The sequence below is a fragment of the Kryptolebias marmoratus genome, linkage group LG4 (assembly GCF_001649575.2).
Source record: "Kryptolebias marmoratus isolate JLee-2015 linkage group LG4, ASM164957v2, whole genome shotgun sequence".
Taxonomy (NCBI): domain Eukaryota; kingdom Metazoa; phylum Chordata; class Actinopteri; order Cyprinodontiformes; family Rivulidae; genus Kryptolebias; species Kryptolebias marmoratus.
Window position 1 is genome coordinate 6,248,782 of NC_051433.1, and position 24,293 is coordinate 6,273,074.

At 40.1% G+C, this 24,293-nt stretch overlaps 1 protein-coding gene across 14 annotated transcripts in view; it reads right to left on the reverse strand.

The window, feature by feature from the left end:
- nav1b (neuron navigator 1b) overlaps positions 1–24,293 on the reverse strand; it is a 63,663-nt gene that overhangs the window by 10,242 nt on the left and 29,128 nt on the right. For 4 of the 14 annotated variants that reach the window (XM_037975415.1, XM_037975413.1, XM_037975412.1 and 1 more), the window contains 12 exons: positions 8,963–9,040; positions 7,548–7,698; positions 6,283–6,583; positions 4,910–5,669; positions 4,281–4,694; positions 3,461–3,502; positions 3,211–3,371; positions 2,568–2,741; positions 2,067–2,119; positions 1,688–1,711; positions 1,116–1,193; positions 365–373 (listed from right to left, as the gene is read on the reverse strand). In XM_037975415.1, coding sequence (XP_037831343.1) covers positions 365–373; positions 1,116–1,193; positions 1,688–1,711; positions 2,067–2,119; positions 2,568–2,741; positions 3,211–3,371; positions 3,461–3,502; positions 4,281–4,694; positions 4,910–5,669; positions 6,283–6,583; positions 7,548–7,698; positions 8,963–9,040 — 2,245 coding nt within the window. Of the gene's footprint in view, positions 1–364; positions 374–1,115; positions 1,194–1,687; positions 1,712–2,066; positions 2,120–2,567; positions 2,742–3,210; positions 3,372–3,460; positions 3,503–4,280; positions 4,695–4,909; positions 5,670–6,282; positions 6,584–7,547; positions 7,699–8,962; positions 9,041–10,245; positions 10,480–24,293 lie in introns of those variants that run through there. The other 10 variants (XM_037975419.1, XM_017408719.2, XM_017408723.2 and 7 more) reach the window with 7 other exon arrangements.

Consider the following 24,293-nt stretch of genomic DNA (forward strand, 5'->3'; position numbering starts at 1 on the left):
GTACGCATTCTAACTTTAACTACTCAAATCTTAGAGCTAAAATAAATAGTTTTGAGTGGTCAAAAAACTTAGAAATTCACAAAGTAAAACGTGCCATATTTTCTAGCAAACTCTACAATATCAGTAAACTGTTTTGCTTTTTTAATAAGGTCAGAAGCCACTTTGGCTGCAAAACAAAAATGCTGAGAATTTGTATTTTACTGCTATATTTTGGACAACATGAGCTTCACTAAAAGAAAATAAAGCCAAACTTACATTCTAAAAACTACTGATACTGAAGGTCTTCACTGAGCTCTACCACATCACAACACCAACACGAGTGTTACTGTTTGTCACAAAATACCCTGAAGTCACACTAACAAACCTGGCCTAGCTGCTACACCCAGCATCCAGAGGTGTGAGACAGTAGGAAGCAGGCAGGGGGCAGCAGTGAGTCCAGCCAAGAGTGCAAAGAGAGGGACAGTGGTGTTAGGTTTGGGGGAAAAAACTTATGCAATCATATAAAGAAGAGTCGGTAAATCAAAAATTGCACAGTTAGAAACAAACAAACACACATGGATTTCATACACACGTTTAGAATGACACCAACAGCAAAACAAGTTAGTAAATGTGCAAAAAAGACTTTTTTCTATTAGATCTGTACATGGTGAGCCAGATAAAGTTCTGAGTTTGTGACACTTTAACCTGCCAGATTCATGCATCACGAGCTTTACAATGAAATAAACTCGAAGAAGCAGGGATAAATAATAAAACATCCTCAGACAGTAAAAGCGAGGGGCAGCAAGTCCATAAATAGGTTTAAGGTTAAAAGGCCTTTGGTGTTTTTACTTGATGTTTAATGTTTATCAGAAACTAAAATTGACTAGTGTGCTTTTTAATTTTAAATGTTGAAAGGATTTTTACCATTCATACATCTTATATTTCATTCTCAAACACCAATTAAACATATTAGACATACAAGTTTTCCACAATATTGTTTTCTGGGACAACTGTTTGATAACTTGGAGTCAGTTATATTTACATATTGCAGTAATCATCAAGACCATATGTTTAAAATGTGTCTAAGCCAAAAACACATAAGCAAAATGCTAAAAGTGAATAGGAAATATACATACATTGGCAGAAAGCTGGATGGTCAGGTTGGCGACTTTTTCCTGGGAGGATTCCAGCTCTCTTCTCAGCTTGCGAATTTGCTGCAGACAAATTGCAAATCAGATTTGAGAGGTTTTGACACACTGCTCCTGAGACAAATCAGATTCCCACTATGATAATGCAGTGATGGACTGTGTTAAATGCATTGCTTTGGTTTATTTACAACCAGAATACGCAAGCAACGAAACATGAAGGTTACTGCTCCACAATAATAGTAAAAATCAACAATCACAGTGAATGCATTCCAAACCACAAGACAAGAGTATGGAGGAGTTTCAATGTTTGCCATGTTTCTCATGCACTGAGAATGTTATGAGGTCTGACTGCCTTTATTAAATGTTGGACAGGATTGCTGAAAAACACACACTATGAGAGATAAAACAAAATGAAATGGGTTATGAGCCCTTAAGACAAAGATCTTTGGTCTTCCCGGGGTACTGAAAACTTCAGCTGATGACTGGACACATTTCAACGAGTTTAACAGACAGAAGACAGGAAAAATGTCAGTTTAAGATTTATGGCACACTGGCCTTACCTCTCCTTGTATCCTCTCCTCATTCTTATGAAGCATGGAGACAGCAAGAGGGATAGGGTACAGGATCAACTCTAATAGCATTTATATTTAAAAAATATATTTCTCCACAGTATAAAGAGCATCAAAGGTTTAATTTTTTATAATCCACCTTACTAACCAAGTAGTAAGGTGGATATATTGCAATGAAATGGACAAAGCTCTATCTGTTATTATAATTATGTAACTTTGTTAATTTTGTAAAGTGGAAACTAATCGTTCACAGTAAAAAAAAAAAAAATCCAATGAAGTGTCTGTAAACTGTAAGCCTAAAGCACTAAACTTCAGAAAACATCTATAATAAAACAGTATTATTTTTGCACTAAAAGCTGTTGAGACTCACCCCTGAGTAGTTGGATGAAGCGTTGGATGCCAAAGAGAGAACAGAGCCATGCACTGAAAAAAAAACAAAAAAACGGTAAAGGCACAACTCATTAAGGACCAGCAGCTGTGTTTTACTAAAATAAATGTTGATTTATTTCACACAGACACAAGACACTTAGGAAATATTAATGGTCTTAATGATCAATGAGCCATTTCTGCCCTTGTAAGCCAAAGCCACTCACAACAACCCATAAAAGCATGAAGTTTTTCTGCTTGCCTATAGTCTGAAGGACAGAAAGTTCAAACTTCAATTATAGATATGACTTTGATTTCTTATTTAGCTCACTATCAGCATAAAACAGAAGCAGCGAGACACCTCTACACTTTGCTTGAGCATGAAACCAAATGCCTGTAACATTTTACTAAAAAGGACTTTGTGTTGTACAAACACACAGCTGTTTTTCATTTGAGGTTCTAATGGAAGACTTGCCCAGCTTAAAGAAGAAGAGAGAATGCTTACCATCATCCCCTGGTTCACGGAAAGACCCGGAGCGCATCATGCTTTTTGGCCGGTCAGCCAGGGACATACTGCTGCCCAGGGGGGAGGATCCATACAGATCGCAGGCTGTGTCACTGGAGGGGCCTGTGCTGTTGGAGCGCGAGATCCTCGGGGTGCCACAAGAAATTGGGGCAACTATCATACAAAAAACACAAATAAATCAGTAAACTTCAGTACCACATACTGTATACACACAGACAAGCACCCAGCAGATCTACCCTCAGAATGCAAAGCACTTGTTCTGATGAATGGATGAAAAGGTAACACTACAGTTTCACAACAAAGTGACAAATATAGTCGGACTTGTTTTCCTATTTCCACCATTTTCTACAAATTTCAGCCCTGAACACAAGTCTAAATTAATATAAGTTTATATTCACATGGAAAAGTCTTACTTTTTTCACTCAGTTGAATCTATTATTGATCATTTGTATTAGGATTCTTAAAACGCAAACTCTTAATTGGACTTTTCTCTCAATAACTCAATATCTCTGTTCCCTCAGAAACTCAAAAGTATTAGAGATTGATCTATCCTCATTACCTTTGAAGCTCCGGCAGTGAGAGCATTTAGAACCTGGTAGCCATGTGGAATAATCACACTCACCCACGTTAGTGAGAGGAGTTTTGCAGGAGGAAGGATGAAGAGTGCGAGTGGGCGAAGGCAGCTGAGGGGGGCTATCGCTGTCTGTCATGCTCACTACATTGTGGGAGTGGCGCCTTCCCGGTTTGCTTCCATCACTCTCTGAGAGGCTTGAGCCATAGCGTCTGAAAACGACAAACTGATTTAACTGAAAGCTGTGAGGTTACAATAAATGATACACTCTAAATAAAATGCAAAAATTGCTCAAACTCACTCCAAGCCTTTCTTCGGCAAAGTATTCCGATCTGTTTGCAAGCTGTACAGATTAGGAAAAAAAAGATTACTGGTTTTCATTCATTTATTTAAAATACAACAGTTTTGTGAAGGTCTTACAGATTTGCCATCATTACATTAGGTTTTGGTTTTGTCATATCTATATTTAATCTTTGTGTTTGTATTTCAATCTTTTTCTTCATTTTGTTACACAAAGCACTTTGGAAAACACAGCATGGGATTTCCGAAGTGTGCAGCTCTTTGGCTCTGGATCATCTCCACCGAGGTAAACAGGAAATCTGTAATGACTCCAGCCCATCAGAACTTATTCAAAACGACAGCTCACACTTCTCGTTCCCAGAAAAGCCACCTAAAATATGAGTGGATGGTATGTCAGCTGCCAACAGACCCAGTATTCATGCTGACTAAACTAAACATTGTGTTACAAACTAGCTGCTGCTTAGACAAGCAGTTTTTTTTCCACAAAGCAAAACAGATTTGTTTTAAATCAGTAAATTTGTCATAGTTCTTTGTTTTGCCTTTTATATTTGCTTTTAGTTTTTATTGCACATCGGTATCTGAGTTGTTTAAAACATATTCGGGGCAGTTTTTAAGAGAGACTGAGTGAAGGTTTTACATTTTCAATTCATTTCATCACCTGGCTGTACATTAACTGACACAGCAACACTTCATACTGTATGTGTCTTGCCCCTATAATAATTCTCTGACAAAATAAACTGAAAATACAAAGTAACATTTGCAATTTTGCCTAAAATACAAAACTTGACTTATTCTGTAAATGACATATGTATAACACTTGCCCCTCTGAGAGATTGAGAGACGTTCTGGTCCCCCCGCCCCAGGTTCCTGCACCCCGCTCGTCCTTGTTGCACAGGTCTGCTGGGGCAAACCTGGCACTGGAGGGCACACTCATTTGGAGTGGAAGGGACTCCATGCTGCGATGCATGCCAGACAGTTTAGGGTAGAGCATGGGAGATCCGCTCAGGCTCAGGCTGTCACTGGTGTAACTGTGAGAATCGATGTGGAGGACAGGTGCTGGGCTCGGGGTGAGACGGGTTCCTGTGGGGGAACCTGCTAGGTCCTGGAGCTTAGAATATGGGGGTACTTTGGGTGGAAGATCATGGATGGTCACACAGGAGTCAAGGCTGTTAGAATTGACCTTGTCCAGGTGGGCCAAGCTGGGTGGACGGCCAAGAGATTTAGTGTTGAGCATCCTAGAAACCAAGCAGAAAACACAACATATCAAAAAATAGGAGGAAAACCCAACTCTGTTGTTTACAAAACGTAATTGATACACTGTTTCTGGAAATAACTATGAATCTTTTAATACTGTAGGTGCTTCAGTTACAATTAATTTAACATACTGTGGTACTACAAGTCAGAAATAATTTCTTTTTGTAATTTATTTAGCACTATTTTAAAGAGAGACCTTGGTGTTGTGGGAGAGGACAGTTCGGGGTATTTGCTGCTGCTGGTCCGTCTCAGGCCGTGCAGTTTCATAGCAGGCTCTCCTGTGGACTCAGACTGACTGCTCTCTCCTTTCAGAGTGGCACAGTCCAAGTCAGCGCCTACAGCCTTGGCCTTGGCTCGTTCCTTTTCCTTCTCTCTGTCTGTTTGGTTCACTGGGCCTGTACAGGTCCTGTTAGTCATTTTAATGCTGCAGCTACCAGGCTCTTTAATCCTGGGCCCTGTAGAGGCCAGGGGTACAGGTTTTAAGCTCAACAGACTTGAGTCAATGGTGCTGCTGACAGGTCGAGTTGCTGGGCGGCCAATGACACTGAGTGTGCTCGACTTGGCTGGTCGAGGCAGGCTGCGATACTGAATGCTGTTCCGGGCGTTTGGCCCCAGGAAGCCCTGCTCACTGCTGGCGTCAAAACTGTTCTTCCTACCCAAAGCTGTTCCTCCCCCCACAGGCTTCACGGGGATGCCAGATGACTTGGGGGTTTTTCCCACAGTAGCAGAGCCACTGGAGATGGTGGTGCCCCCTGCTGTCAGAACTGTTGCAGTACCGGTGGCTGTTGGCGGTCTCTTGTATCCAAAGGTGCCCCCTGCAGATGGTTTGACCAAACCTGATGGGGGTTTGCGATGCTCTCCATGATAATCCCTGCCAGCATCAGAACGACTCCGCTGCAGACCAGCAGATTTCACAGACATTTTGGTTTTGTCCAGAGGCTTCTCAATTTTTGGAGCTACGGAAAAAAAAGAAAGAACATTATAAGAGATCATTTCAAGCAACCTAGATGTGCATATGATGCTTCATTTTTGTTTTGCCGTTGGCCTTGCTGACTGTGTCTTTTTAGATGTTTAACAAACGTGTTAAAGTGTCAGTATTATGTAGGGTTGTTGTATAAGACTGTCACTGGCAACACACTTCATAATGTATTCTCCTCCCACTACCTACGTGTTACCATTTTTTAAAACCCTGTTGCTATAGGAAACAACGACTTACAAAATGAAACTTAAACACAGAAAATAATAGGTTTTCATGACATTTTTTCATTATATGATGATGCTAAAACATGACAAACTGCTTAGAAAACCACAGCCTAATCATGGGTTCAGTAATGTTAAAGATGATTGTCTTGTTTCAACAAAAAATGTTTTTCAATCATTCATGCTATTAAATCATAATGAATGTTGCAGCTGTATAATACTAAAACCTTTACTTCAATTTATTCAAGTTTACAGAAAAGTTAAAGAAAGTTTAAATGTCACAATTTTCTTAGATGATAAAAAGCAAAAAAATAAAACTAACAAAAAATAAAATCTTGATAAGAACAAACATTTTCCATCAGATCTTACCTGCAACTTTGAGCACACTTTGTGAGGTATGGGTGATGGGGGAGGTCACGCCGATTGGAGGATTTCTGCCTTTCTTGAAACTACCTGGCTGACCCAAACTTTGAGGCTTCTTTATTTCTCCTTTCATCCCCAAGTCTTCACTGAGGCTCGGAGGCTTTTTTCTCCACTTGCTTGGAGCTTCTGTCTTGAGACTTCCTGAGTCATAGCTGCAGCTATTGAGTTTGTGGCTGACTTTGCCATCCTCGCTGTACCAAGAAAGGCCACTTTCCACCAGGGAGCGCTTCTCTGCATCGGTGCGGAGCTGCAGAGAAAAAGGAGGGAGGAGAGGCACATCGTGGGTAAGCATCAGATGCAGTCTTCATTATCTATGAAGGTGACTGCTCTGTGTAATCTTTGTTCCATCGGAGCTGCATTCCAGCCGGAAGGAGAAAGAGATAAACTGATATGCCCCAAGAGCATAAAAGAAGAACAGACGGAAAGACAAAAGAAGAAAGTTTAATGCTTACATGTTTTACACTTTCTGTTTTAAATTAGCAAATAATGATGAAGAAAGTGGTATAATGTAATATATAGAAGTGTTGCAGAGAAAGTCCTGACAGTTACAAATTAATAGATGTCATGCAGTGCGTGTGGAGGTGGCACTAAAGACAAAATTGAGCATGCTGTTTCTTGGCACATTATTAAAGTAATATAGAGCGACAGATGGCTCATTGTGTACCACAAATGTTCATTTCATCCAGGAGAGCATTTTGGTGAGTAAAAACAAGATATAGGGTTCATGTACAGAAAAAGGTAGATGTAGCAGTCACTTAAGCAAAGTGAAAAAATAAACACATTTGATCAAATTTAAATATATACAAAACAATGTATGGTTTTAATCATACATAATAATAAAAACAATGTTCCTATACATGTAATACACAAAATACCCCTAATAATCCTTTTTTGACTAGTTTCATACATCATTTATCAAGAGGAAGTTTGCATGCAAACAGTTAATGTGACAAACAACATTATATATTTTATATTTGTCATAAACTAAGCCTTAAGGTACAATCCAACTAACAAACTCCACACCTACAGTTTCTAATTATTCCTGGCAAAACTTCACATCCAGTAAAAATGGAAGCAAAATATGTCTTTGAGTGAAAGTAAAATTCATCCACAGTTTAATAATCAGAAGATGCAAGTTTAAATTGTACAAAAATACACATAAATCAGCTAAAGATAAGAATATGCCAGATTGTTCGGGTTTTTCAGCATACCATAACAGAAGAGCTCCGTCTTGATCCCAAAGGTGTGCTCTGGAGCGAGTTAAGAGACGAGCTGGCGTTAAACTCCTCTGAGCTGAGATTTTCTGAGCCGTCACCATCTCCATCGCTGAGCCCGCTGCTGATGGAGCTGCTCTCATCCCAACTGAAACAACAAAACACGCTCACTTTGTAAAACATGTTTCATTAACGATCCACCCTCTGAACGCATACCACGAAAACATTTACAAGTCAGAGTATTAAATTGTGGGGGTTAAGGCAGAAAGTGACAGTGGTAATCTCCATATGGATGGTTTTGACTGTTTCTGGAGTCAAACCAGCAGCTAATTCAAATTTGGCAGCAGCTGCTTTGAAACAGCTAATACATCAGAGCAGAGAGCTGCATAACGGTCAAATCCTCAGGAACGGGGCCATTTTTTTTTCTTCCCTTCGTGTTTTGTAAATCTTTGAAGTTTTAAGCTTGAAAACAGGATTTGCAGTTAAATGCACGTGGAAAAGACGGTGTGATTTACATATCATGACAAATCCAGGGTTTTCAAAAGCACAGCTTTTTTTTGTTTCATCATAACTTATCCCCTTTCCTTTCTTCGCTTTTTCATAAAATTAATGCTCGCTTGGAAAGTTTTCACCACGTAAACCCAATCATTTACAGACCTTCCAAAAAGGAAATGTCATTTAGCGAACCGCTGTAAATTGTGGGAAACTCCCTTCTTGCAGTCATAATAATATGGTCAATTTGGAAAGCTAATTTTACAATATGAAAATACATCCCTCATGTCTTAATAAATCACAACGACAGCGGAGAAAGTTTTTTCTTTTAACAAAGAACAACCCACCCTGATCTTAAACTGTAGCCTCAAGGGAAGCTTGGCAAAATGTGCTGCTAAATTATCTTCAACAAAAACTCTGACATCTGACAGGAAATGCATTGTGCTCTGTTCTGTTTTATCGCAGTAAGATGAGGAAAAGGCAGCGCGACAGAGTCTAAAAACCCTTCATTCTCTGAAACCACTGCTGCTTAAAAAAAAAACCCTCTTGGGAGGATGGCAGGGACGGGCAAACCCAGCACAGCCAGGAGAAACGTCTTTGCTGGGCATCAAATTTCCAGAACTATTCATTACTAAATACACTTTAAAGCTGGTAACTCACCTAAAACAACACAGAAGTACAAAACTATTCCACCTAATACCATTTTAAAATAGAAGAATAAACATTTATATGTGCTTTAAAGGAGCAATAATGTCTTGTTGGGTTTCAAGAGCTGAAAGGATGTCCAGCTCAGATTTTGTGTAATTATGCTCCCCATCATTACCACCGGCAACCACAGGTGCTGTTACATTTGCATTGGCACGTAAAGATATAACGCAGTGGAAAAGGTAAATTAATGTAAAGCTTTAAAGCTGACTCACTGCCTGAGTTGAATCAGTTCTTTTCCCTTTCTTTGGTTTTCCCCACTGAGCTGAACATCCTCTTTGTGGGTCTGAAGACTGCAATTAGCCAAGGCACGGAACATGGAAGAGCACAGGAAAAGACAGGGACGAAAATGGCTTAGAAACGCTCTGAACTGGGTGTAATCGCATGGCTCCAACTGAGGGGCAGCTGAAGCTGTAAAACAGAAAGTTACTTCTTTGTAACGCTGGCCTAAAGTGCTGATTTTCAGCTTTCTGATCTGTAGAAGTCCCGTCAATTCAAACGCAGACTTCAGTTAATCTGTACAAAAGTTCCCGAATACCAGCAACACGATCAGTGTAGTTTCGCAATATTTACTAAGTGCAGATGTTTGCGGTGTTCCCAAACAATATCTTCTCTGTCAGAGGCGACATGAATAACCCCCACAGCAATGTCAGCCTAGGAGTCGGGAAGGTTTGTGGGCTGCTGATATTACAAGCCTGTCTGCTCTCAGAGGTAAAATCCAGACAGAGCAAGTGTGGGAGTACAACAACGAAGTCCATACCTCTTCTATAGAGTGGCAATTAACTTTTTTTGAGTGCTTTATTGTTTTATTTTTTATGGCACACCTCCAACTTCCTTCTGATTTAAGAAGTTTGAGGGGTTAGGTGTAGGTTAGGAGTAGGCTAAGGTGTGGGCTTACAGAGTTTTTTCTATTTTTTGTAGACTTGGTTGTTACTGAACACACTCTTTTTAATGGCGAGACCAAAAGCCCTGAAAGGCACCGCAGAGAAACGGACCAAGCAAAGCAAAAATGAATTTAACAGAAACACAAGGCACCACGTTATGGTTTGCCAAGCATGTCCCTGTACTAAATGTGTTATTGTTCATTTTAAAACCAGGTTATTCGCACAATAAAATAATGCATCTTGAAGTTCAGATTGTATTTTCTGCTTGAAAGACAATTTAGCTTTTGGGAGTGAATCCCTGCAGCTGAATAATGAAGACAAACTTTATTATTAAGATAACAGAGTCTCCAAAGTGTCTCCAAAGTCTTCATTTTTCTCACACTCTTTACCTCTAGAAAAAGTTACAATGGAAAAGCATGCCTTTTGTTCTTAATAAACTTTCACTATTCAAGTTTAAATAAAGAAAACTGAGAAATTAATCCTGGAAACGTCAGTGAATAACTGGATTATAAAGTAAGCTATACGGAAAGTTTTGAAATCAACTAAATTACAAATTAGAGTCTAAACTAAGACAGAAGAAAGTCCAAAGGTTAACAGTCAACAAACAGATGTACCTCTGTGGTGTAAAACGTAAAGTCCGTCGCGTCCTCGACTGAAGCGGAGACACTTTCCCAATTAAAACCCGGCCGCTCATTTCGGACTTTTCCCCGTTTTTTTTGGCTTGATTTGAACGCAACTTCCTGTGGTTATCCGCGCGAGGGAGGCATTTAAATCCGCCACGAGCGAGGACTCCTTTTCACCACCTATTCAGCCGGAGGAGAGGAAACCGTCTGCCTCTCTGCTCCCATCCCAGGAGGAAGACGAGGGAGGAAAGGACGAAGGGACGAGACGCTGAGAGCTGTGACGCTGAGCTGCGTGGTAACCATGGCAACACGTATCACTCCGCTGCCGAGTGACGTAATCAACAGGCTCATACCAGCTGACTGAAAAGGTGTTTAAAAAGCTTTGCAGTCGGTTTTATCAGCAATTATATAAACAAACGGCGTTTTATTAGTTTCATTTAATAAATTTTAATGAAACAACCGATGACACTTTGAGATCACTTGATGTCTGAGCAAAACCTATATCATTTTACTTTAATTGATATATGTTTACAGCTTTCTTTTAATAACAGAACAAAACAGCATTTTAAAGCTTCTTTGTCTTTCATAGCTAGACCACAGTCTCAAAATATGTGCCTACAAGCCCCATGAAAAATGGACATAGCTGCCATCAGAAGAGAGCATTTTTATTTTTATAAATATCAGTAGAAAATAGGAATAGGATTTTAAAATAATCACTTTTTTAACAAGGTTTACTTTACATGAAAGTAAAACCTAAGGGGATCGTTACATATATTGCAAAAATGCCATTTTCCATTTTAAACAAATGATTATAAATAATAGCTTAATAATACAAATATTAGCAGTGTTCCCTACAATATCTTTTGGGTTACAACATACAAAAATGAAGGACTTTAGTATGTTTTATGCTTTATTTTTATGTAGAGAGAAAAAATCATGATAAAACACTTGCATGATTTACTTAAATTACAATAAATCCTGAGATACAGCGCCCTTTGTAAACACTAGATTTACATCTGTTTTGACGTTTTCTCCTGCCTTGACGGTACCTGCATGTTTGCAGCATGTGTGAGATAAAGATCATCTGAAGATCAACTCCTCTGCAAGTCAGAACTATGTCTTGTAGCTGCAGTAAGTTGTTTTAACAAATCAGCATTCTGAAAGAGGGTATTTGATGTGAAGACAGTTTTCCCAGCATTGGTGTTTTATATTTTTTTATTTTATTTATTTTGTTGTTGAGAACCAAACGAAACCCAAAATTGTAGGTTTTGGTTGAAACCATATTTGTGGCTGGTACTAGATTGTATTTGTTGTTGCCACAAATGCACAACCTACCCTAACCATTAATCACAGAGAAGTCTCTTTCACTTTGTCCCAAACTCTGGTCACATTAGGCAACATGTTTACAATCTTTCTCTTCTTTAGAGAAAATTAGTCTTCGCCTACGAGACTCACTCATCTAAATAAAGTTATATTACAAAACAGTGTGCAATATAAAAAACAATTATTTACCTTCATAACAATCTGCGGGGAGCAGAGGTTTTTGCCATGTTAGGCGTTTATTCCAATTAGATTAATTATTTCACATTTGTTTCCTGTTCTTAACCTCTTTGGAGTAAGACTGGAACATTAGTGATAATAATTTTCATTAAAAATCTCTGTTGGGTTATCAGAAAGTTGTCAAATATTTGATGTATTTAGATACATTCTGAATCATTGCTCTAAGATAAAATAATAATAAAAAAAGATTTCTACTCCATGTTTTTTTTTTTTTTTCTGTGCCAGTTCTCTCTTTTCTCAGTTGTCCAAAATTACTTAAAAAAAAAGATCTAATTATTGGTCTCAGCTACATTTTTATTTTAAATATTACTGTAAAACAAACAATAATGATTTAAAACCTTAATTTAAGGCTAGATAAATGTTATAAATAGACCAGAAAAGAACAAAGAATGTTAAAGTCTTGCATAAAAAAAAAACATGGTGTCATTGCAGGTTAATTTTGTCTAGGAAGTAGTTTGTCATAATGAACTGGGTAAAGAAAAAAAGCCTTTTCTACTTTTATTAATTATCATCTGTGCCTTGGCTGGAAAGAAAACACAGTCCAAAGTAAAAATCTAAATTACTGCAAGAGAACCCACAAAGCCACAGATGAGACAAGGATCTCCTGTGGTGCATGAGTAGCCTTGGAAAGTCTCCCTCCCCCTGCCATTAGCAGTGGAACAGTTTCGCTGTGAGTTCTGGTGATCTCAGCTCAGTAAAACACTCCAGGAGGTCAACGCTCCGGGCCAAGGCTGCCCCACACCTCGTCCACATCATCAGTCAGGATTAGTTCACCCAGTGTCTGTAGCTTCAGAGCTGTTTGATAAAATGAACAAGTTCCTATAGCTGTCAGTGAGTTCTGTTGCAAATGTTTTGTTTTGCTTACAAATTACACCAAAAAACATAAAGATTTAGTCAAATTTCAATGTATGTGTGTAATTTCTTGCCTGGAATGTTTACAAAACAAAAACTGAGCTGTGGCGTTCACACATCCTGTTTACCTCAACCAGACCCCACTGCTACAAAGTCAGAGGTCCTCCAAACACCTTTCAAGTCCTGTTTGTGTTGTACAGTAACAAGTGAACCACACTGATAAGCAAAAGGTTCATGTAGGAGACATCCTCTGTATATTTGTTTATGTACTGTATGATCTGAGCTGCCCCACTGCATTGTGGGATACTTAGAAGCTCTAAATGCAGAATATAGTGGCACTCTGCGTCCCAATAGTTCGTTGTACCACCTTTGCAGTTTGTCTAACAACCAATATTTGAATCACTCGACTGAAACCAAGTCTTCTTTTATGATGTTTACTTAAGGAATTCAAAAAAGTACACTTACAAAAAAAAAATGAAAGGCTCGGTACAGATCGGTCAAAAAATTGTGCTGCTTCCACCGTATCCAACTGCAATCTGAACTCAAACGTGCATACGGCCAATATTAATGTTACGCATTACGTAGTGGAAGCCAAATTACTTTTCACAATAAAAGCATCCTTTTACATTAACTAAGTTATACATTCTAGAAAATATACTCATCATGAATTTCTCAAAATTAAATTAAGCATATTTATACATTTTTAATCTAAATTATTATTCTATATGAACTCCCCATTAACTGGCTCTTACATTACCCGGCCCCTAATTGGTTAGGTTGGAAAACTAAGCAATTATAAACTTAAAACATCAAGAGCCAAAATCCTTAAACAAAAGAATGTCCACACATTAACATGTCTTCCTTATTAGTCCTCTAGCGTAGCTCCCTGAAGCAGGCATAGCTTGTTCACTGGTCGCTCCAGCGTGCTGGTATTGGTCTTCAACTTTACTCTTCTCACTGTTCCATTTGAGTCTGGCAGTGTTTCAACTACTCTTCCCATGACCCAGGAGTTGCGGGGGGAGGAATTGTCCACCAAAAGCACTACATCGCCTGCCATGAAGTTTCTTCTGGGCGTCAGCCATTTCTGCCGCTCCTGAAGAAGTGGAAGATACTCGCGTGTCCAACGAGCCCAGAATAAGTCTGCGAGATATTGGACTTGCTTCCACCTTCTTTTGGTATAGATGTCATCTTTGCTGAAGACACCTGGAGGCAGGTTTGGTTGAGCCTTCAGAAGTAGCAAATGGTTCGGGGTTAAAGGCTCAATATCATTGGCATCGTCTGAAACACTTGTGAGCGGCCTGCCATTGATTATACTCTCGACTTCACACATTACTGTATGTAGACCGTCGTCATTCACTGACTGATCTTTCAGTAGGGAATTGAGGATTCTTCGTGCAGTGCGGATTTGCCTCTCCCAAACCCCACCTTGATGAGAGGCAGCTGGGCTGTTGAATATCCACTTTATCCCCTTTGGTTGTAGGATTCTCTCAATCCTTTCATTATCCAATTGTTGGATGGCTTCCCTTAGCTCTCGTTCTGCCGCCACAAAATTTGTGCCATTGTCTGACCTCATGGTGGTAACTTGACCTCTCCTACATACAAAACGGCGGATGGCATTTATGCAGGAGTCCGTATCTAGGCTGTCAGCAATTTCAATGTGCACAGCTCGGAGAGTGAGACATGTAAACATTACCCCATATCTCTTGACAGTACCCCGGCCCCGTTTAACCTCAAACGGGCCGAAGTAATCAACACCAGTGTTCGTGAAAGGAGGTTGGTCTGGAAGAAGGCGATCTTCAGGTAAGCTTGCCATCTTTTGCTCACCAACCTTGCCAGTCATCCGACGGCACACCACGCATTGACCAATGATTTTCCTGATTGCGGAATTGGCTTGTGGAATCCAATATTTCTTTCTTATTTGTGCCAACACATAATTGCGTCCACAGTGGCCTGTTCTTTGATGTACGTCTCTCAAGATCAAAGTGGCAACTTTGCTATGTTTAGAAAGAATCACTGGGTGTTTGGCACTTTCTGGCATAGCAGACTTGTTAAGTCTTCCACCTACTCTTAAGGTGTCATCTTGAAGGATCGGGTCAAGTTTATACAGCACACTGTTGCGGCTGAGTTGGCTTCCATTTCTCAGGACCTTGATTTCTTCCTCAAAGTGTTGTCTTTGACTGAACTGTATTATTTCTGTTTCAGCAGCGTCCAGATCATCCAAGGTGAGTATTGTCTTTTTAGTTTGAAATTTCTTCATATGTTGTTCTAACCTTTTTCTTTGTTTTTCAGGGTCAAGTTCAGTCTGGCTGATTGTTCTTAATGCCTCTTTGCGTTCTTCTTTATGCTCCCTCAAAGCATCCTTTACCTTTACAATCCAAGCCACTGATCGTTTCAGTTTGTTCCAATCCGAGTGATAGGTAAGTAGCTGGTTCATTGGTGCCATACCTTCTTCAACTTTGACCATGTGAACAGCGACTGTATTCTTGACCTCCGGGTCATCTTCTAGACTTTCCTTCTTTCGCACAGGCTGTTCTGGCCAATCCTTTTCATTCAGCAGAAAGTCTGGTCCACTTAACCACATTCCTCCTTCGACCAAGCTCTTTGCCTTCAGGCCTCTGCTGGCTTGATCTGCAGGATTCTCATTTGTTCTGACATACATCCATTGTGAGGGCTTGGTTGCTTCTCGGATCATTGAAACTCTGTTAGCAACAAACGTTTTAAAACGTGCCGTGTCACTGTCGATGTATCTAAGCACCGTAATGCTGTCTGTCCAGAAGACAGATTGTTGCAGTAGTATTTGCAATTCTTCGTGCAACATCTTGTCGACCTTTACTGCTACAACCGCCGCGGTCAACTCAAGCCTAGGGATTGTGACTTTCTTCAGTGGGGACACTCTTGCTTTTCCCATAAGGAAAGCACAGTGTTTCTCGCCATGTTCATTCTCCAGCAGTAGATAAGACACAGTGCCGTAGGCGTATTCTGAGGCATCCGAAAAATGATGCAACTGCGCTGAAGTAGTGCATCCGAAGTTGATGGGTTTCAAACATCTACTCACATGGAAATTGGAGAGGTAGGTGACATCTTCAAGCCATCTGCTCCACTCTTCATCATGCTTTCCATCCAGTTTTTCATCCCAGTCGAGATGTTCCTTACAGAGATTTTTCAACAAAAGTTTAGCAGGCAAAATAACCGGCGACAGAAAGCCAAGAGGATCGTAGATGGAGTTGACGATTGACAAGATACCTCTTCTGGTCACTGGCTTGTTTTGCAGCTCTATTTTGTACAGGAAGGTATCCGATTCTGTGTCCCACTGCACACCAAGTGTTCTTTCCACTGGTAAAGTGTCGTGTCGTAAATCCAGGTCACTGACTTCAGTGGCTCTGTGCTCTGCAGGGATTGACGTTAGCACCTTTCTGCTGTTGCTCATCCATTTTGTTAAGGTAAACCCTCCTCTGCTACACAAAGCTTGAAGTTCCTTGACCAGTCTCACTGCATCGTTTTCTGTAGCTACACTTTTCAGGCAGTCGTCTACATAGAAATGGCGCAGGACTGTCTGAACTGCGTCTGGAGATACAGTGTCCTTGTGATCCTCCGCAGTTCTTCTCAGTGCATATGAGGCCACACTTGGAGAAGAAGTGGCTCCAAAAAGATGCACTGCCATTCGGAATTCCTCCACTGGCTCATCTAATCTGCCGTTGGGCCACCAAAGAAAGCGGAGTAAGTCTGCATCTTGTTCTGGCACATTAACTTGGTAGAACATTGACTCAATGTCTGCCATTATTGCTACAGGCTCCTCCCGGAATCTGAGGAGAACACCAACCAATGTGTTGGTAAGATCGGGCCCCTGGAGCAACTCACTATTCAGACACCGATCCTGGTAGGAGGATGTGCAGTCAAATACCACCCGAAGCTTCTTCTTTTTCGGGTGATAGACTCCATGGTGCGGTATATAGAACACCCTGTTGTCCTCTCGGGTCAGTTGGTTTGTTGGAACCCGGACTGCGTAGCCCTTGGTAATGATTGTTTCCATGAAGTTCTTGTAATCTTCAAAGAACTCAGGACTCTTCCTGAACTTCCTTTCCAAAGACGCAATGCGTTGCTCCGCCACACTACGATTGTTAGGCATCTGGAGCTTCTCATTACGGAGTGGCAATCCGACACAGTAATGCCCATTCTTAAAAACTGTTGTCTTTTCCACATACTGCAAAAAAGCTTTGTCTTCTTGAGACAGCTCTTCCTTGTCCTCATAATTGCGTTCCGGGAAGTCAGTGTTGTACTGTTGGATCAACAGATTCTCTATCTCCACCAATGAGATTCTGTTCACGAATGAGTGAGGTGTTTCACTCTCCACTTCATTTCTCCTTACAGGTCCACTCACAACCCAGCCTATGGTTGTCTTGATGGCATAAGGACCTCCATCCTGGCCGTTAATGATGCGCCAGGGCTTCATCGCTTTTGAACAGTTTGCTCCAATAAGTAGGCCTACATCAGCTTTTAACTCTGGCAAGTTCACTTCACTTAGGTAAGGCCACTGTTGGATATCAGACTGCTTGGGTATGTTTCCGGCATGAACAGGTATGCTGCTGTGAGTAAAAACCTTGGGCAACTCTACGTACATACTGTCCTCCAGCCCACACACTTTGAGCTCTGATAGAACCAGACTATCCATAAGCTTCTGGTTTTCTGGTGCATCTTGACCCATGGTGCTGAGACGTATTTTGGTTGGTTTCCCTTGCACATTCAATTTCTTTTGCAGGTCTTCCGTGCAGAATGTTGCCGTGCTTCCCGGGTCTAGAAAGGCGTACGTTTCTACATACTGTTCACTGTTTTTCGACTTGACTTTCACCGGTACTATCCACAGCACACAATCAGCTTCTCCGGCCCCTGTGAGGGCGCAAGACTCCTGTGTGATGGGAACCTCAGCAACTAGCAACTCTTCACCAGTAACGCCATCATTCTTTCTTAATGAGGCGGAACTGCAATCTTTTTCTTTGTGCAGAATATCAGGGTGCTTAAATCCACATTCCTTGCACTCCATTTTTCGTTTACAGGTTTTACTGAGATGTCCAGGGATCAAGCAACCAAAACATAGACCCTTTGATTTTAGGAATTCCACTCGTTCTTGATGAGACTGGCCTTTGATCTTACTGCATGAAGCAAGAGCATGTGACTGCTGACAGTACAGACAGGGTTTATCAAAGGCGTTCACCGCTTTTCCATTGCTCGCAGGCTTGACCTTGGCAGTTCTTTCTTGAGGCTCTTTGGATTCAGGAACTACATTGGTTGCAAAACTGCTTCCACGAAACTCCTTTTTCACCGCTTGCTTTCCCTTTTGGTTCATCTTAGCAGCTATGGGTGAGCGACTATCTGATATGTCACCAAAGAGAGGATCAATTGCTATTTTAGCTTGGCGGTCTATGAAGTTCACCAAATCAGTAAATCTGGCCCTGTGACCACGTTGTTCTTTGAGGTTGAAAGCTTCTGTTCGCCAACGTTCTTTCATTTTGTAGGGCAGTTTGGATATCAATGCGCGCAGATTGGTAGGATTATCCATCTCTTCCAAGAACTCAATATCTTCCATAGAGTTACGACATCCTATCAGGAACATTGCGTAAGCATTTAATGCCTTCCCATCCTCTGCTTTCACTTGTGGCCATTTGAGAGCTTTCTCCACGTACGCACTGGCGATCCGAAGCTCATCTCCATAATGCTTATGCAGAAGTCGCTTGGCTTCTTTGTAGCCCTTGCATGGTGTCATGTGAGCGCAACTACGAACGAGCTCTTGCGGCTCACCATCTGTGAACTGTTCCAAGAAATATAGTTTATCTTGGTCATTGTCTGTTTTCTGCTCTATGGCATGTTCAAATGCTCTCATGAAAGACTTGAACTGCAGCGCATCACCTTTGAACACAGAAATGTCCTTTGTTGGTAGCTGCGAAAGCTGTTGTTGCTTTACTAACAATTCAGTTATTGCGTTCTGCTTCTGCATGACTGACACAATATCATTCCCTGTTTGTGTTCTAGAAGTTTGGTTTGAAACTGGCGATGCTAGGTGTGGTATTTGTGTACGCTGCACTTGTCTTGGTGCATGAACATTCATTGTAGCATGTTGCGGTAGCGACATGCTAACTCTTTCCTTCTTTATGTTTCCACTTATTGATTTTTGCACTGACACGTGACTACCTCTGTCATCTTCCAACGTTTCATACTCTTTAAGCACTTGGATTCTTGCTTGGCTTTCAGCTAATGCCGTCTCCAGTTCTAATTCTTCCTTTTCAGCTTTAATTCTAATTTCTTGGAATTGAAGCTCCTGTTTTTTCCTCAACGCTTCTTGTCGTTTCATTAGAGCGGCATGCTCTGCTTCCTGACGGGCACGTGCGGACGATACACGTGAGGTGCTGGAAATGTTACTTACATGAGAGTGTGCTTTAGCAACATTACTGAACCCTATCTGTGAAACACTGTCACTAGGCAAAACAGTATCTTCTTCATCTATTAGGTTTTCCCCCTCTGTGGAATCATGCACTCCTGTCAGCCATCTTTTAGTTTCTTTCATGAAGCCTGTTATCTGATCCATTTTAGGTTCGTACCAATTATTTTGGTCGTGAAATTTGTCCTCTTCAGACAACAGATTGTAAACTTCCATATTGAGCCTATTAAACTCGTTTAGAGACTGTGCAAAATCACCCTCCATCTTACGCTGAACACTTTCCACATTTTGAGCATCACACTTCAATGTCTCTATCTCTTTAATTTGGCTGGTTAGAGTGGCTAACGTTCGTCTTCTTAATGCTATGAACCGTTGTATTCTCTCCTCAGCGCCCTTCTCAGTTAGCTTGCGCTCTCTCCTCTGTTCCAATTTATCCTCACCACGCGTGTCAGCATTTCCGTCAGCCATCTTATAATCGCGGAGTTAATGTGCAGTAAGCAGGCACAAAGTTTAAAGCACGTACTTCAAAGTTGCCTTTCTTGTCTAACTGAGTGCAAACAAACTGTTCATATATCACAAAAGCTCCACATTGACCGAATCCGTTACTGACATGCACACGTGTCTCGGACAATTAACTGCATTCAGTGGAATTTTACGACAGGCTTTAGCTTCAATTTTCGTCAGCGCTCCTTCATCCATCCGTATATTGTCTTTTCTTTACAATATTCAAAGATAAAGAAGCCTTTTCGTTACCTTTTCTTGGAGAATCATTCAAAAGGTTACCCGTTTCAGTCTCTTTTTTCTCTCTGCGAGGCGCTTTTCTCATCAGCCGCGTTGTCCAGGCAAAAGGAAAGGCGCTCCATTAGCAATTTTTTGACTTTATATAGTGGCACTCTGCGTCCCAATAGTTCGTTGTACCACCTTTGCAGTTTGTCTAACAACCAATATTTGAATCACTCGACTGAAACCAAGTCTTCTTTTATGATGTTTACTTAAGGAATTCAAAAAAGTACACTTACAAAAAAAAAATGAAAGGCTCGGTACAGATCGGTCAAAAAATTGTGCTGCTTCCACCGTATCCAACTGCAATCTGAACTCAAACGTGCATACGGCCAATATTAATGTTACGCATTACGTAGTGGAAGCCAAATTACTTTTCACAATAAAAGCATCCTTTTACATTAACTAAGTTATACATTCTAGAAAATATACTCATCATGAATTTCTCAAAATTAAATTAAGCATATTTATACATTTTTAATCTAAATTATTATTCTATATGAACTCCCCATTAACTGGCTCTTACACAGAAACATAAAGAGTGAGAGAAATTTTAGCAACTTGTTTCTGCTGAGACAGAAAATCACTCTCAGGGTCTCTGACCTGTAATTTTTGTGGCTTTTGATCCATTTGTGCCTCTTTCTTATGCACAAAACTGCGCTTTCCACTTCTCATTCTTTTAAAATATAGGATGTAAACTTAAACAACTAAATATTTGTTAGTTTTAAAAAAAAAGTATTTTTTTAATGAAGTGCCCAATGTAGTTGATAAAGAAATGAATAAATTCACCATTTGTGATAGCTGAAATTGTTATAAATCTGTGTAACTTATAGAACACCATCACATGTAACTGTCAAAATTTGTCCCCATTCTACAGAATGAGATTATTGGTAACGCAGCTGGTCAAATTTAAACTTAAAACCTAAAAGTTAAGTTGAAAACCAGTTCTTCACCATTACTCTTAAAGTATCAAATCTATACCCAATCCAAAGAGATTGTCTTTAAAACACAACTGTTAATGTAATGCCAATTTCCTTGTGGTGTGTTGACTGCAGATTTCCAGCAGGAGGCACAAGCATTTCAAGTTCTGCCTGGCATTCATTTACAATGTAATGTGTATGATCTAATGAAGCACCACTTGACAAAAAGACAAAAAAAAAAAAAAAAAAAAAAACATGGGGTTGAGAGCATTGATGCTGAAGAGGAGCAGACATTCCTTTATTGTCGGTACTCATTTCTGAAGCACAATGTGAGAAATTACTTTAGAAAGACACAGCACAGAGCTGTGTGCAGAGATTTATGTCCGCCAAAATATTTTTCATTCGAGATCTGTACAGATGAAAAAGCTGCACATCTCTGATCTTCTAATTTTGATTTGTATAAAGCTTGACAATAAGTAAACAAAAAGGATTTGGCAGCTTTCAGTGCCAGAGACGTAAATGGGTCTGAGATGCATCAGTGACCAAGTCAGAGACTGCATTCACTTTGTCTCTGCAGAGCCCAGGAAAATGGACTTGTGGGATGATTGTTGGCCCAGAAAATAAGTATACAGTCTGCATTAGTCTCAGCAACCTTCATTAATACAGCTGCACCCCACAGCACTGCAGATGCAAACAGATACATTACAAGTCTTATGGTGCCACAAGCACATATATTCTGTTATGTTTTTCTTAACCTTTTTATATTCTGACTGATAATAAACTTACTCATGGAGTTGAACTGCTTTCTCTCTGACTGACAACACACTTCAAGCCAAACTGAATCAGCAGATTTTATCATCAAAATGCTAAAACCTCACATTTCTGCAGCAACTTTTACAACTTATAACAGCAGACAGGCAATATATGATTCATACATTTAAGGACTAAAACACAGTTTCACATCATCCACCTAGAGCTGAGAGTTAGAGACTGGTGAAAACCAAACTGAACACCCAGACGACCACACACAGACATGATACTGGGATGATTCATACTCCCTGGGGTGCTTCTGTAATGGTTCATTATTCACAGGGCTGAGGACACTGGTGAAGAAGGAGGCACGTTTGGTGTTGATGGAGCCTTTGTAAGTTGGTATTTCAATGACCCATGTTGAGAGCTCCATATTGACCCCAGATGTGTTTTCAAGCTGCTGACTGTGGAAGAGCCTGTGCTCTGGGTCTATTTAACTGCATGTTAAAGCATAATGGAGAATGAATTATTCCAATCTATTTCCTGTATCTGTCTATTAGGAAAAAAAGTACAACTTATAAATTACCATGTTTCAAAATAATTGTTATGCATGGATGAGAAAGGACCAGAAAATTGAAATTGTTTTCACTGAGCTGTTGTTTTCAAAAGGACTCACTTGAAGTGGTGGCCTCGTGAAAATTATAATCCCTGCCCACGGAGGACCAGAGCAGCAAGGCCAGAGAGCAGTTTTTGTGTGGACGGGTTTAAGTGGGTCAGAAAATGTGTGAGGTTTTCAGTCAGGGAAGTACAAAGTAAATATAAAGAGGTCCAACTCAGACAGGAAAGGGAAATTGAATGCAGACTGCTGAGGGCACAGATCCAGTATCAGATGGATGCAGCAAAGCCTTAGTGCATTACAGAATGTGTTTGTCGATATGCACAGTTTCCATGTGTGAGGCTGATAGTATTCCAATTTTTCAGAAAACTGACCTAAATACTGTGCATAGAAAAATATTTCACAGTTGCTATAACTACTATGGTTAAAACTTAATTTTGGTTTCTATGGAAATGACACTGCAAGAGCAGAGGAACAAATGAAGTCAAAGACTTAATTAGCTTTAATAGAAAAATAAGCAAATATATATATTATAACTTGACTGGTGTGTGTGTGCATGCATTTGTGTTTTCTGTGTATTTGTGTTCTATGTTTGTGTGTATCCAATTAAAAAAGGCAACCCACATAATTTATCTGAGCAAATTAGAACAAATTTGCTTTTTCCTCACTCTGTGCCACTAAAAATCGTTTAAGCTCAGAGGGACATAAAAACTATAAATTCATCTGCAGGCAGACATCTGTCCCCCAACAGATCAATTATAAAATCATCTAGACAAAACTGTTCTCTTCATCAATCTCTTTATAATGTTATTTTCCTTTTTTTCCCCACTTTCTTTTCTTTTCTAGCTCACATCAATCATCAGCTGACACTCACACACACACACACACTCGCACACATCCTCCACACATCGATTCTCTCAGCAGCTACCACACTGACACACAAGGCAGCCCATCACTGGGTCAGTGGAAGACGGTTGCCATGGCAGCACATCCCGAGCCATGCTGGTGCATGATCATGATCAGTAGCAATGCTGCTGAACCAGCCTTCTTTCTCTGCTCTGCATCACTGCCTCCATGCTGCTATAATGAAACAGAAGCTCAGATATCTGGATGCCCACATATTCCCCTCAAACCCACAGTGTTTAAAGAAATAATGCAGGGCGAAACAAAGAGATTGCCTAATTTTGACAAGTGTTTTGTGTGGACATCATGTGCTCCTGTAATGAGATTTTAACATCTGAAAGCCGAAAATCTCATAAAACATATTTGCATCATTAATCCAAGAGATTATTTTGTTTTGAAAACCTATTTTATATTGTATAATCTTGACTCAAATGTAAAATTTCACAACTATAATCTCATGTTTTATGTCAACATGAGTTTATAATAGTATATTCAATAAAGACAGTTAATCTTGAGGCTGCCCAGGGTGCGTCAGGAAGGGCATTGGGCATAAAACAATTGACAAATCTCTCGTGTGAGTTTGCTAGCATGTGGTAACCCCTGCAGAGGGGAGCAGCTGAAAGAAAAAAAAAACCCAACAACATTCAATTAAGACAGTATCAGCAAAAGAACTGATCACCTTGTAAATGCCTAAAAAAAGTCTTCATGAAGACCTTATGAGCTTCTTAAAAAAAATGTCTTTCTCTATTAAAGAGAGATTCATTGCATTCATTCTACTATTGTCAGGATCATCAAATACAGCAGCTTTAATAAAGACTGGATTGTTTCTGTCTTGTTGAGCTCTCTAAGGTAAAACATCAAAAGATGAACCAAACCAGCTTTTCTTTTATGTTACCCCCTAAATAACACCTTCATTGTAGAGTTGACCATTTTATTACCGGTCTTCATGTGGCAAGCAAGGAGGCTGTAATTTGACTTTTACTGAAAACCTACACTTGATCCAAGAATATGAGTCAGTTAGATCAAAATATCCCCTGCATTGAAAAAGAAAAACCAATGCATCAAGTCAAATATGTGACCATTTGCACTAAAAATGTTTGAGGAGTTTCTGTCAGGTTTTATATAGCCCTGAAACAGGACTGGTGAAAGTGGCCAACAGCCTCCTCATGGCCTGAGACAGACTGTGATTCAACAAGATGAATGAAACATGACACCAAACCAACCCTAA